A 14,294-nucleotide genomic window follows, 5' to 3' on the forward strand; every position below is an offset into this window, starting at 1 on the left:
ATCTCAAAACTAATGACAACACCCCTACCATGCACTGGGAACTTTACACTGAAAGGGAGACTAATAACCTGACAGTCAGAAGCCACTGATATTGACTCTTGAGAACCAGCCAGCGTGCTCTCATGGTCACTCAGAGGGGACTGACGCACAGCATGAAGGTATGAAGAGGCATGCTTGAATAGCTGCTCTTTAATTTACTTGCTTTTGATATAAATATGCTGAGCAAATATGCCTTTGGACTATAGAGGGGAAATATGATTTTATTATTGTCTTGGTTTTTTGAGGTAGAGTCTCACTGTAGCCCAGGCTGACCTGAAATTCACTACGTAGTCTCAGGGTGGCCTCAAACTCACAGCGATCCTCCTACTTCTGTCTCCCAAGTGCTGGGATTAAAGGCGTGTTCCACCACACCTGGCTATTATTACCTATTTTTTACAAAAATATTTATTTATTTGCAAGGAGAGAGAGAGAGAGATGATAGAGAGAGAAAATGGGCATGCCAGGGCCTCTAGCCATTGCAAATGAACTCCCAGTGCATGAGATACATGTGCATCTGGTTTCATATGGGTCCTCAGGAACTGAACCTGGGTTGTCAGGCTTTGCAGGCAAGTGCCCTAACCACTGAGCATCTCTCTAGGCCTATTACTACACCTTTCTTTCACATTACCCTTTAGTGTCACTGAATGGCAAGGAAATAGTGGTCTCCAAGGGACAGTTAAAGGAAGGTCAACACCTCTTCCTTTTGTGCAGTCCTTGCATGCTTCTCTGTGTCCCCCGAGTCAGTCAGCTAGCTACCACTAGTGCAGCTATTGTGGTGGTAAAATCCTGAAGTGCCTGAGAACAGCACTGGTTACCTGTGTAATATCATGGCCAACACAGAGCCTACTGAGCAAGTATTAAGACAACACAATGGTTGAAAGGAAAGATGAATGGCAAATGAAAATGTAGAGGAAGGCATGAAGTTTTACAACAGATAACCTCTATTTCACCAGGTGTGGAACAGAAATGATATCTGCATATCAAATTTTCTGCCACAGACTATAGAGTTAGTTGGAAGAATCTCTGATAGTAAATCTATAATAAAGCCAGACATACTGTTGCAATCTTTTAATGTCAGAACTTGGGAGGTTGAGGTAGGAGGAACGCTGTGAGGTGGGCAGCCATCCTGGGGAGATATAGTGAGTTCTAATTCAGCCTGGGCTAGCGTAAAACTCTACCTCAAAAAAAAAAAAAAAAAAAAAAAACAAAACAAAACAAAAAACAAGTTGTAATAGTCCTTATTGGGGATAAAATCATTCCTCTGTCAACAGACATCTTTCATAGTGATGCCACTGAGGCACTGCAGATACACCAGACAGTTTCAGCTTACCCCAAATAAGAAGAAAAAACCATGCCGTGTCTATCACGTATTTTCACTTTAATTGATAAATTAATTTATTTTTGATTTATTTGTTAATTTATGCTTTGGGAATTGAATTCAAGGCCTTGAGAATGATAAAAGTGCTCTACCACTATACTTATGTACTTGGCCCTTGGTTTCTAGAGCTGTGTAGCTCAGGCTGGCCTCAAATTCTCCATCTTCTTCCCTCTGCCTTTGAAGTGCTGTAATGACAGGTATGTATCACCATGCCCAGCTATTCCGTTCATTTAGAACCACAATTCAAATATTGCTATCCTTCAGTATTGGGCCCATAAGACAAGTACTGGAACATTTCAGAATCTCACATGAAACAAGTAACTCTTGACAAAGCCTAGTAAAATAGACATTAAATGATGAGCAAATAGAGACAGATTTCTTAAGAGAAAACAAAGTATTTATGAAAGAATTTCTAAAACAGGAGCATTACTGAATATGGGTATTCATTCTTTATGAAGAGCTGTGGAGTTCAAGATCACAATTTAGGATGTTTAAATGGATCATAAAACTTAAGGACTTCCAGGCCATTAATACAAGAGGAGCAGCCCACTTATAACCAGAAATTAGCTCTAATTTAATTCAGCAAATTTCCTTGAAATGATGGAGCATGGCTGCATGAGAAAATGAGGTCTCTAACTGAATCTTTTTTTTTTTTAATATTAAGGATAAGATAAAAATCCTATAATGAGCTGCATTCCACTTCCGTAATTCTTTCTTTTTCATTGGCCTAATTTCAGATCATATTATTAAATAAAAAGCACCCATCTATTTTAACTCAGTAGTTATAGCAATCTTAAGTGATTTTATTTTTCCTGACAGGAACATGGATGCGTCCTTAAATGCACTTCCCTAAATGTGTGCCCTAATCTATATTTTTATTTATACCTAGGCAGTATAAAAGAATCAAAGTGCTTGATGTAGCTCAAAAATATCTTCACAGCCATTCAGATTCTCATGCTATTTCATTTCCTTACCTTTTAGCCAATTAGGAAACCACTGAAAGGAGGGATAAAGTATTTACCCAAATGAGTATAGGCTAAAACAGAAAAAGTGAGTGAAAAGTATAAAAATGGATTGTAAAGTGAATGGAGTTATACCTGTGTGCTATCAGTCACACACATACACACACACACACACACACAAATGTTAAAGTGCCTGTTATTTAGCACTGTGGTGGGATGAATATTGTAAAATCTTTCCCATTGCTTCAGGTGTTTGTGGTTAATCTTCTTCCTTAGTCCCCAGCTAGTGGGGACTTTGGGAGGTGGAGCCAGAGGAGGTTGTCACTGGGAGGTGGATCTGGGGGTTGATTATCCATCTCACTGGATGTTCAGTGCCAGCCTGCTTGCTCTTGGTCTCTGTCTACTCCTGACATATGTGAAGATGAGAACCAACTGCTTGCTCTGCCATGCTTTCTCCATCATGATGAAACTTCCCCTTAAAACTATAAGACTAAAATAAACCCTTTCCTCTCATAAGGTGCTCCTGGTTGGGGGTTTTATCCCACCAGTGAAAAGATAACTGCTAGAAGTGAACAGCACACCCCAGGCAGGAGCCCCAGCCACATCACAGAAATCTTTCCAATGCCCAGGTGTTGGAAGCACTCATCCTTTATGACGTACAAAGTGATCCACAGACATCACCAATCAAATCCATGTAAGTTTGATGACCACCATTTTCCTGTCCAATTTCACTGTGGACTGGCTTGCTTCTCAATGGTCAGTGTCAAGGGCAGCCCTAACCTCAAGCATCAACTGAGCTTAGAGATAATGCATTTTCCCCCTGTGGTTATCATGTTTGTTGAGATGTTTGCTTGAACTTGGCCATTTGAAGTTCTCTTCATTTCTAGGTCCTGTGAAAGACACCCACTTTCCTGGAAACCTATTAACTGCACATTCTTGTGAGTCCCAGACCGTGAAATTGGTGACTGTCTACCAGAGGTCAAATCCATATTCCCATACAGGAGTGAAATTATCTTGTCAGCCACAATGAGAAGACACTACCCCCTGAACTTTCAGTATGGATCTTTTGTACACAGATGGAGTATCCGCAAGCACCTTTAGAATCCCAAACAATTACACAGGCTTTGCTGGTAAGGGTTTTTTTAAGAGCTTCCCTGCATTTCCACCATAGGTTTTGTTCACCAGCTGTTTACATGATGGCCTGATAGTCATGTGCTCATATTCTCACTGCTGAAAAGTACAGAGATTCTACATCATTATTTTTCAAGATTCAACTCTCCAATGTTGCGCCCATTACCAGTCAATGAGGCAATTTCTGGCCTGGATAGTTAATCTTAGCTGGACTTTGACAGGAGTCTCATTTCAGTGCAGCCTATATGTCAGAGTGATTAAACTCTACTGATAAAATTCTTTAAATTTACCATGAACTTACTGAGTGCCTGGTGGGTTTTCAAAATGGGGCAAGCACACTATTGGGCACATAACAGATGTAATACTTTTAAAAGAAATTGTTAGTTAGAGAGTGAGAGAGAGAGCATGAGTGGGCATGCCAGGGCCTCCTGTCACTGCGAATAAACTCCACATACATGTATCACTTTGTGCATCTGGTTGTATGTGGGTGCTGGGGAACTGAACTGGTGCCATCAGATTTTGCAAGCAAATGCCTTTAATCACTGAGCAATCTCTTCATCCCAGAAGTGAAATTGTTCTCTGAGACTACTGACCAAGTATAGACAGACAAGAAGGATAGCAAATAGCAGAGTACTTGAGACAGATGGGCATATTCCAGGAAAATGCAGACAGGTCTCAGGGAAGGAGAAACAATGGCTGTATGTTCAGTAGAGGAGATAACATTGTGATGGGGACAGTGGGTTAAGAACTTGTTGGTCAAGATAAGTTTCCAACTGAGTCATAAGGCACCTCAGGTTTTTGTCTGTCCTGTGTTTTCAGGAGGTTTAGCCCATAAGTGATGTATGTTTGGGCCATTAAGAGTAACCCCCTGTAAATATGAGCACTGTATTTGTTTTAACATGGAATTAGGCTTTAAAGGTAAACACAGGTTTGAATCATTGACAGCAACTGAAATCAAAACCTCCAGCATGTAGCAATGGTAACCCTGAGCCAAAGAGAACAGTCTGGGTCACAAACATGCATACCTTGGCATGATGTAAATCTACCCCATACATGGATAGCTTTTTGGCGTTTTCCAAGAAATGCATCTCTGCTTCTGCTGGCGTCATTCCTCTGATTAGAAGAAAAAGAATCTTTGTTACAGGCTACCTTTCCTTCGTGTCCATTAGGATTAAAAATTAAACAGCAGTTAGCTGATTCTGCCTGTGCATGTCAGGTGATTTTCCTTTATCTGGTGGAGCTGCTAAACTTCCCCTTTAGTTTTCCCTGCTATCTTGTAGGTTGATAATGGGTTGAGCGTCCCTAATTAAAAAAAAACAAAATGAAAAACTAAAGAAGTCAAGATCATGACTCTCAAGCACAGATATGCTGTCACAAGTGGAAACTGCACACCTGATTCCACGTGGTGGATCACCGTCAGAATGCCTATTCACTTAAAAATACTGTACGAAATTACCTGTAGGCTATCTACATTAGGTGTTTATGATACACGAATGAATATCCTGTTTGGACTTGGGCCCCTATCCCCATGATATCTTATAATGTGTAAGCAAATAACCCAAAGTCTGAAAAAAGTCCAACATCAGAAATACTTCTGGCCCCAAGCATTTTTATGTAAGGGATACTCAACCTATTAGATGGGGGGAAAAAAGAATGAGGACATTAGGCCTGGATGTACTAAGGGAGAGTTTACCACTTTGCTAAAGACCCACACTCCATCTGCTGAAATCGGCATCGCAAGAGTTATGTTGTAGAATAGACACGCCCTCCCAGGAAGGCTCTGGCTGCGGCACACTGGAAGGGTTTCTGCCACTCACTCACCTGTGGCTCTTGTGCAGCTCAATCACCTTATCTTCCAGTTCTTTCGTGTGGTTTGGTGCAAAGCGGAACTCACTGATGTAGTCATTTCCACATTCGTCAGGATCATAGTCTCCAAGTTCTGACTGGACTGTGTAGGAGCCCAGCAGTGCAAGGGTCACAAAGGAGCAGGGCAGTCTTCCAGACACGATGTCATCGCGCAACTGTAAGCAGAGGTAGTACCTTCCGGGAGCCGAAAGGACAAAATGCAAAGCCAACATTAAGACATAGGAAAAGAAGATTGGTAAAGACTTCATCCCAGTCCAATAATTGCACTTTTTTTTCCCCCAGCATTTATGTTCTGTGATAAAAGTCTCATCTATAGTTGATCTACCTACAAGAAGAAACTACAAGGCTAAAAAAGATAATATTCTAAGACTATCCAGAAGCCAATATTCATAATAACATGGGCTTTATTTATTCACTGTTTGTGTGTATGTATGTAATGTAGCATATGTGTATGTGGGGGGTTCTTATGGTACCCCATGTGCTTGCCTGTGGCAGGGGGACCTCTCAGGTGACCCACTCCATTACTCTTCCACCCATTGTTGTTTGAGCTGGAGTCTCTTACTGATCCCAGAGCTACCTTAAAATCCGCAAGTTTTATCACTATAATCTAACAGTTTTAAATGGCAGAGATGTGAATCATTTGCCATGTAATTTTGATTTCATAAAGTACCTCCACAAATAGCTGGCTTGTCTTTAAGACTCCCAAGTGAAATAGCCAACTGCAAAAGATGAGGAAGGTAAGTGCCAACTTTGGTGAATGTTAGTAACAATGATCTACCTTCCATGTAAGAGAGAATTATCTTTTTTTTTTTTTTTTTTTTTTTCCTTGAGGTAGGATCTCACTCTAGCCCAGGTTGAGCTGAAAAGAGTCTCACTCTAGCCTAGGCTGACCTGGAACTCATTACGTATTCCCAGGCTGGCCTCAAACTCATGGTGATCCTCCTACCTCTGCCTCATGTGTGCTGGGATTAAAGTGTGTCTTAAGATCTTTTCAAGTATGGCATTAGGCCACTGATATCAGCAAGTTCTGTGTCATTCAGGTATAAGACACCTTAAATATTTAACATGTTCTACAAACATAATTCAGTAGACAGAAAGGACCCATGCATGATATTTTCAAATTCATGTTCACTTAGATTTAGGCTCTATAAACACAGATTGGTCATAACTAAATAGTTTTTTTAATACAGAACAAAAATTATCTCTATGCGAAACATTATAAATTTTCCTTGATTTGCTGCAAATCTGAAAGGAATCCCCTGGATAAATGGTTTTCTTCACTAAGATTCTGATGAAATTATTTTTTTTTATTATAATACAGTGAAAAAAAAAAGGTTTTGAGTAATTTCTCTTATAAAAAGCCCTCCAAAAGAATGGAAAGTTTACGTAGAAAATTATGTATACATAGGACAACATCAATGTGACTGGTCACAAGCTCCCTACCAAACATGGTGAGTCAGTGGAGCCAAAGCAGGATGTAGAGACACTGGCAAACCATGGACAATGCACTGGAATATTTAGGTCCCTGCTGCTGTCCCTCGAATCCACAGTCCCACCCAAGGTGCTGGTGTTACAGTAGTAGGAGGCGTCTTTACGGGATGGGTAGTCAGGAGTGTGGAGCCTTTATAAATGAGATTAGTGCCCTTTACAAGAGGCCAGGGGTGACTCTCTCTGCAAGCACATGGTAACAAATCTCAGCTTAGAAGCAGACCAACACCAGAAAAGGACCATGCTAGGTACCCTGATCTTGAACTTTCAGCCTCCAAAACTATGTGAAACAAATTTCTATTGTTTATAAATCCTCTACTTTCTGACTTTTTTAGATAGGAGCAAGAACAGACTAAATCACCTAGAATAACTTTATAAAGGAAATTCATTTTCAGATTCTAAAGTCGGTCACCAAGCTGGAAGATTTTTTCATCTTAGATTTAGATTCTTGTGTTTAAATATTTACTTTCCAGTAAAACAAATTCATCGTTTTTATTTGTATTTACAGGACATATGAAAGAAAGCTCTCAAATCTCTTTTTTTAATATATCTCTGTGTGTATATGTGTGATTTTTAGATAGCTGTGGGTACCATGTTGATTATATACAGAGCTAAGCATACAAAGATATTTAGACTCCAGGTTTTAAAGCAGGAGCACTCAGTTGCAGTAACATTTAAGGCTGAATCCCATCCAATTTGTCTGTGGTGGGTGGATGACAGTATCGCAGTTCTACATGTTTTCCCACGAGGGTCAGGCAGATGGAAATGGCAGCCAAATACCAAAGATCCAACTGCGAACAGATAGTATCTAGCATTTCTTGGCATCAGATGTCTATACTCATTCATTTGCCTTTTGTTTGCCATTTGAGCGTGGACGACTGTTAAGGCTACCGGATGTATGCATGCGCTTCCCCCAGAGCACTTAAGAGATGCTGGGCTCTCCCAAGCATGCCTGCCATTCTCATCGCTAACTTGCAAATACCTGGTGATATCTTCAGATAGCTGGGCAGGGTCTGGCGGGTAAAATTTCACATTAAATGAAAAATGCCAAGCACCACCTGTAAGAGATGAGAGGGGACACATATCAGAATACTTCTTTAGAAAACTTCCTTTTGCTTCTGATTCTAATTCATGGCTACAAGTGCCTCAACTCCTAGCATTAACGCCCAGGCTATTTCCGATCACCAATAAACAAGGGAGTCTCTGTTGAATAAAATCTACAGACATGTCTGAAAGTTCATCTCACTTCCTATCTTGTCCTCAATCAAGTCCCTCTAATGGGATTTGTAACTAGCAAGGAAACTGACCAAATTTCTTTGTTTTTTAAATGTTTTTATTTATTTATTTGAGAAATACAAAAACAGGCATGGAAGGAGGGAGAGAAAAAGAGAGAGAGAGAAAAAAAGGGCATGCCAGGGCCTCCAGCCACTGTAAACAAACTCCAGATGTGTGTGCCCCCTTGTGCATTTGGCTTACATGGGTCCTGGGGAATTGAACCTGGGACCTTTAGCTTTGCAGGTAAATGCCTTAACCACTAAGCTATCTCTTCAGCTCCAAGTTTCTTTGTTTTATTGATATCAAAGATATAAAGCCTTTAGAAAAGGAGGAGGGAAGTAAATGACATGGAATAATCCTCATTAGCTAAGTCTAGAATTAACTGGATTTATGACTATAAATTTCTAGATAGCTCACTAGTATTGCAAACACAATTCCCATTTTCTTTGCCCTTTCTGCTTTGTTATTACAGGTCAAATTCCATTATAATAAATGTCAAGGGACTGGTGAATATAAATGTATTTTATGGGAAAGGTTTGCTGCAGTGAACGCGGCTCAAATATGTGGGCTGCTCTGCTGACTATTAGAAGCCCTTTTCTTGTGCAGGGAAATGTTTGATGCAGTAGATATCTGACATCATTTCCTGAACATTCCCCAATTCTACACCTCTCTTTTCTACACTGTGCCACCCTCTGTCGCGTGCCATCCTTTGTCGGGCGAGTGGTACCTGCTTATGTTCTCCCCAGCAGTGACAAGGGTCAAGCAGATGTCATCCCACAGCCTGTACTGTCTGTACCCATCTATCTTTTAAATATTATTGTGTTTTACTAAATGTTATGGTGCTGGCGGTTTGGTCCCCAATGCAGTAAGGTTCAGAGGTAGGGCCTTTGGGAGGCACCTGGATCATGAAACTCTGACCTCACTAATGGATAAACCCATTGATGGATGTTCACGTTAATGGGATTCGGAGGAGGGGCTTTGCCATGAAAGTGAGCTTCTTCCCTGCTTTCTGGTGGCCATGAGGTGAACAGTTTTCCTCCATCACCTTTTCCCAGCCATCTGACTCCTCACAGGCCTAAAAGCAATTGGGCAAAGTGACCAGGGACTAAAGTATGTGAAATTGTTAGCTAAAATAAACCTTTCTTCCTTGTTGTTCATTTCTTTCACAGCTTCTGACACAGTGTTGGAAAGGTGCCTAGTGCATTAAGCTCCATATTTCATTGTGAATGATTTGTCAATACATAAATGAAATGTATCCTTTCATATACATAATCTTTTTTCTCTGTATGATCTTCCTTCAATTTTCTTACCTTGCTCATTGCTTTTGTCCTTTCAGCACAGTGATTTCTTCAATCTAGGTGACCCTTTTCCTCTGACATTGTACTGATGTGCTCTCTGGTCAACCAGCACACTAGGGGTCCTTTGGCTGAGGCAACAGTTGGGTTCTGAAAAGGCCTCTGGAAAGCTCTGTGCAGACTTACTGGTTTCTATACTGGTGGCCCTTCCTTCATGTCATGAGCTTGTTCTCACAGAACAGTTCTCACGTTCCAGACTATCCGAACAACCACCCCAGGGCTGAAGAGATGGCTTAGTGGTTAAGGCACCTGCCTGTAAAGCCTAAGAACCCATGTTTCACTCTCCATGTCCACTGTAAGCCAGATGCACTAGGTGACACCAGGCTGGAAGGTCGACCATAAGCACAAGGTCGTGCACTGGAGTTCAACTGCAATGGCTGGAGGTCCCGGTGTACCAATTCTCTCTCTCTCATAAAAACATTACAAACAAAACCCCACCCCACAATTAAACGACTCCTGGAAACTATGAGCATGTGTCAAACACTCCACCCTGAGATGATGTATTATACGTTACTTCTTAGCTTTTTTCCTTTCGCTATTCTTTACAGATATGGGAACGTTCAGCTCTGTTCCTACATTTCTGTCATAAATGTCAGATTGATTCATTGCTTCTAGCTTTTTATAAAAAAGAATATACTTAGTTGCATGTGTGTATGGGGGATTACTCTTGCACCTGCAAACAAATTCCAGATGCAAGAGCCATGCTTTGTATCTGGTTTTATGTGAGCACTGAGGAATAAAACTCAAACCAGAAGGCTTTGCAGGCACGTGTCCTGAACCACTAAGCCATGTCCCCAACTAGTTTAAAATATTTAAAAAAAAAAATCTTTATTGAGCCGAGAGTGGTGGTGCATGCCTTTAATCCCAGCACTCGGGAGGTAGAGGTAGGAGGATCGCCGTGAGTTTGAGGCCACCCTGAGAATATAGAGTGAATTCCAGGTCAGCCTGTGCTATAGTGAGACTCTACCTTGGAAAATCAAAAGCAAAACAAAACACTTCAGTGACAGCTTTCATAAGATAAACAATAAACCATGGTATTTCTCAACAACATGCCCATTTTCCCCTCTCGAATCCACCTTCCATTGAATCCCTTCTCCTTTCCAAATAGTCTCTCTTCTATTTTGATATCATATTTTTCTTTCTATTATAAAGATCTTGTGTAGGTAGTATCAGGCACTGTGAGATCATGTATATCAAGACCCATTCAGGTCTGGCAGACAGCATTGTAAGTAGTATTACCTTTCCTTTGGCCCAACTACTTTATTCTTTTTTGTTTGTTTGTTTGTTTTTTTGAGGTAGGGTCTCACTGTGGCCCAGGCTGACCTGGAATTCACTATGGAGTCTCAGGGTGGCCTCTAACTCACAGCAATCCTCCTACCTCTACCTCTCAAGTGCTGGGATTAAAGGCGTGCACCACCATGCCCAGCTTTAGTTTATTCTTGTTTATATCATACTACCATTTATATCACATTTAAGCTTCCACATGCCCAGGACTTACCATAGGACCAGATATCAATGGGTACTCAACAACAGCTTTTTTCTTTGAGGTAAGGCATTGCTCCTGGAATTCACTATGCAGTCTCAGGCCGGCCTCAAACCCACAGCTATCCTCTCATGTGTGCTGAGTTCAACGCATGTTCCACCATGCCTGACTCAACATCATTCTTAGTTATTAAGATATTAGTTAAACACGTATTTAAGACTCATAAGCTACAAGATGTCTGTCAATCAAATATATTTTTAGTTATTACTTTTTTCCACTGTTTTCCAAAAAATTCTTTTGTTTTCTAAAAATACACTGATATGGTTTTTATATTTTGATTGCTTACTGCTTACTTCCTCCTAACATAGATCCCCTCAGCATTTGCCTGTAGTAAGGCTGACAACAGGAGCTGGCTTCTCCCCAAGCAAGCAGAATTTATAAAGTGACGGATTAGTTATGAGAAGGAGGTTTATTTCTCTTTTTATAATTTTCATCTACTTCAAAGTAAGCCTTGGTTTCAATAACAAAGTGGACAAGTGAGTAACTGATCTTGCAGCACAGGGTGAAAATTCCAAGTTGGAAACTAATCAGTAATAAAAGTACCAACAATACATTTCAATACATTGAGTCCTCGATCTAGGAAAGCAAGCTTCACACTACAGTGTGCCAAAAATGCAACCTGAAGTTAAGTGCAAAATGCTCTGTGGGCTCTATCAATAGAGTATCTGAGATTTGGAACACAGTATAAAACTTGGGGTTTTTTCCCATCCAAGTACTGACCAGGACAGACACTGCTAAGCTTCTGAGAGGAGACGAGCCCAGCAGCACTCACGGTCGTGAGACCTGCACAACTCTGTGACACAGAGGAAGGAGGATGACCAAAAGAATGAGACATCAACATAGAAGATGACCTGGAAAGAGGAGGAATCTCACTGGATCAGGGGAAAGTGAACAGGGAAATGATCAAGTATGTATGTTCATGTTTTAAAATTCTCAGTAAAATAGGTTTTAAAAAAAACTTGTGGTTTTCATAGGCTCCCTTGTGGTGCTGACATGCGATGGCGGGGGGCATTCAGACTAAAAGTCACACTATATATAAGGAATCTCACATTCTTAAGGTGATATCTAAAATAGGTACCAAGTCTCTAAGGGAATTATTTTGAAATAAGTGGAAGATTTATAGACATTGCAATACAATCGACATGTCAATCAAGGAGAAAAGAAGGCCAGAGAAGTAGGCATAGAACTAGAAATTCAAGAGAAAGTCTGATTCAAGCTTAAGTATATGTGTGTGTGTGAAGAAGGTGGTAGAAATAAAGCAATGGGCAAGATGTGCTCGGGCGACGTGTGAGCTTGAGGCTGGATGAAGAACAGACACATCCACATGAGAATTCCTATACTGCCGCTGCAGGGTTTTAAATTACAAATGTAGGACAAGCGGAGATCTGGTACTGAGGAGAGCTCACCTCATGAAGATATGAAGATTTTCTATTAGTTTTTGATATGTGCCAAATCTTAAAATTACGAACAGGCTGCTTACATATATATGTTTGTACATGAATATATAATGTTATATAACATAACTAGTACCGATATATATATATATATATATATATATATATATATATATATATATATATATATATATATGGCTTAAATACTATATATTATTTTTATTCTGAATCACAAAATTGTTGTGTCATGAATATACTGTGTTTATAACTACAAAATATACTGTGGTATTTGAAGATCTGGCAGGCATGCCTATGCCTGACACAGGATGAGTTTAGAATGTTTTCCTAAGGATAAACTCTTCAGCTTCAGAATTTACTGTGTGTCATAAATTTGTAGCATGTTTGTCAGCTTGATATCTATTTTATAAAAGATTTCATTTCTGAGCTATACAGTGGACCTAGAACATTAATAACATATTGAGCCCCAAAACATAGGAAGGGGGGGAAGAAGAATAGGACATCAGAACTGAAGAGAGACTACATGGAAAGAGGAGAGTGTTCACTGAAATGGGGAGGCAGGAGAATATTTGTTTGGATCAAATTGCCGTACACTTACAGCTTTAAATTTTCAATTGTGGGCTGAAGAGACGGCTCAGAAGTTGAAGGTGCTTGCTTGTAAATCCTAACAGCCTAGGTTTAATATACACATGAAGCCAGATGTACGAAGTGGCACATGCATCTGAAGTTCATCTGCAGTGTCAAGAAGCCCTGGTGTGCCCATTCTAGTATGCTCATTCTCCCCTCCCCCCCGCCTCTGCACTCCCACACAAATAAATAAAAACATTTTATAAATTCTCAGTGAAAAAGAAGTGGATTATGTCCTTGCCACGTATGTCCATCTTTGAATTCCTTTATCATCTATGCTTAGGAAGAGATGGTGATGCTCCGAAACACATCATACATGATGATTGCCTTTGGTAGGAGATACAGTTTGTTCACAAGAGCATTTTTTTGAACAGATTCAGAGCTGAAATGTCTTGGACTACCTTTAATCCCTCTAATCACTATTTACTGCTCACCTCAGGATCTTTCCTAACATTCTTTTGACTATTAGGTAAAACCTCTGGTCACCAGCTTCTACCCACTGAAAAGTTGAGAAAGTCATCAGATAACATCTAAAACCAACAGCAGAGATACCCATGCTCTGCCAGAACGCCTCTACCTGATGTTCTCACCGATGCATTTGGAAAATGCCCGATTTGTGACTTCACTTTCTAGTCAGCACTTCTCTTAATCTTAATACTCACATATTAGTACTATTCTCAATTTTGGTTAGAGAAGCTTCTCTTTTCAGATGGCAGTGACCTTGGGATGACTTGGAAGGCACCATGGTGTTGAGAAGACGTGACGGAGGAGTGCTCAGCACTGAAATATCTCTGTCACACCTTCCAAGGCTCAGGGTCCATTGCGGAAGAGGTGGCAGAAAGAATGTAAGAGCCAAAGGAAGGGAAGGACTCCTTACAATGCGCTCCTCCAGACACAAAGTGGTCTGGATATCCATGACCTTGCTGTGCCTGACACTGCCTACACAAGACCATCATAAAAAGAGGAAAAGGTGATAATGACATCAAAATAAAAGAGACTGATTGAGATGGGAAAGGGGGAAGGGGAATGAGGGAAAGTCTAGTTGCATGGGGAAAGTGTGTGTGGGGGATTACCATAGTTTGTTGTCTATAATTATGGAAGTTGTCAATAAACAAAAAAAAAGTTTATGTAACTGTCTCCACGCTGAAATGTGCTAGTTGCTAGTTGGGGCAACATAAACCCGTGTTCCTAGGTCATGGTCATTCATATTTGGCTGAG

General features: G+C 40.5%; 1 protein-coding gene across 23 annotated transcripts in view; it reads right to left on the reverse strand.

Moving 5' to 3' along the window:
• Positions 1 to 14,294, reverse strand: part of Epb41l3 (erythrocyte membrane protein band 4.1 like 3) — a 167,908-nt gene that overhangs the window by 44,183 nt on the left and 109,431 nt on the right. For all 23 annotated transcript variants that reach the window (XM_045142644.1, XM_045142646.1, XM_045142645.1 and 20 more), the window contains 3 exons: positions 7,847 to 7,922; positions 5,332 to 5,550; positions 4,536 to 4,623 (listed from right to left, as the gene is read on the reverse strand). In XM_045142644.1, the coding sequence (XP_044998579.1) occupies positions 4,536 to 4,623; positions 5,332 to 5,550; positions 7,847 to 7,922 (383 nt within the window). The remainder of the gene's footprint in view (positions 1 to 4,535; positions 4,624 to 5,331; positions 5,551 to 7,846; positions 7,923 to 14,294) is intronic.

This window comes from Jaculus jaculus, chromosome 2, assembly GCF_020740685.1.
Source record: "Jaculus jaculus isolate mJacJac1 chromosome 2, mJacJac1.mat.Y.cur, whole genome shotgun sequence".
Lineage (NCBI taxonomy): Eukaryota > Metazoa > Chordata > Mammalia > Rodentia > Dipodidae > Jaculus > Jaculus jaculus.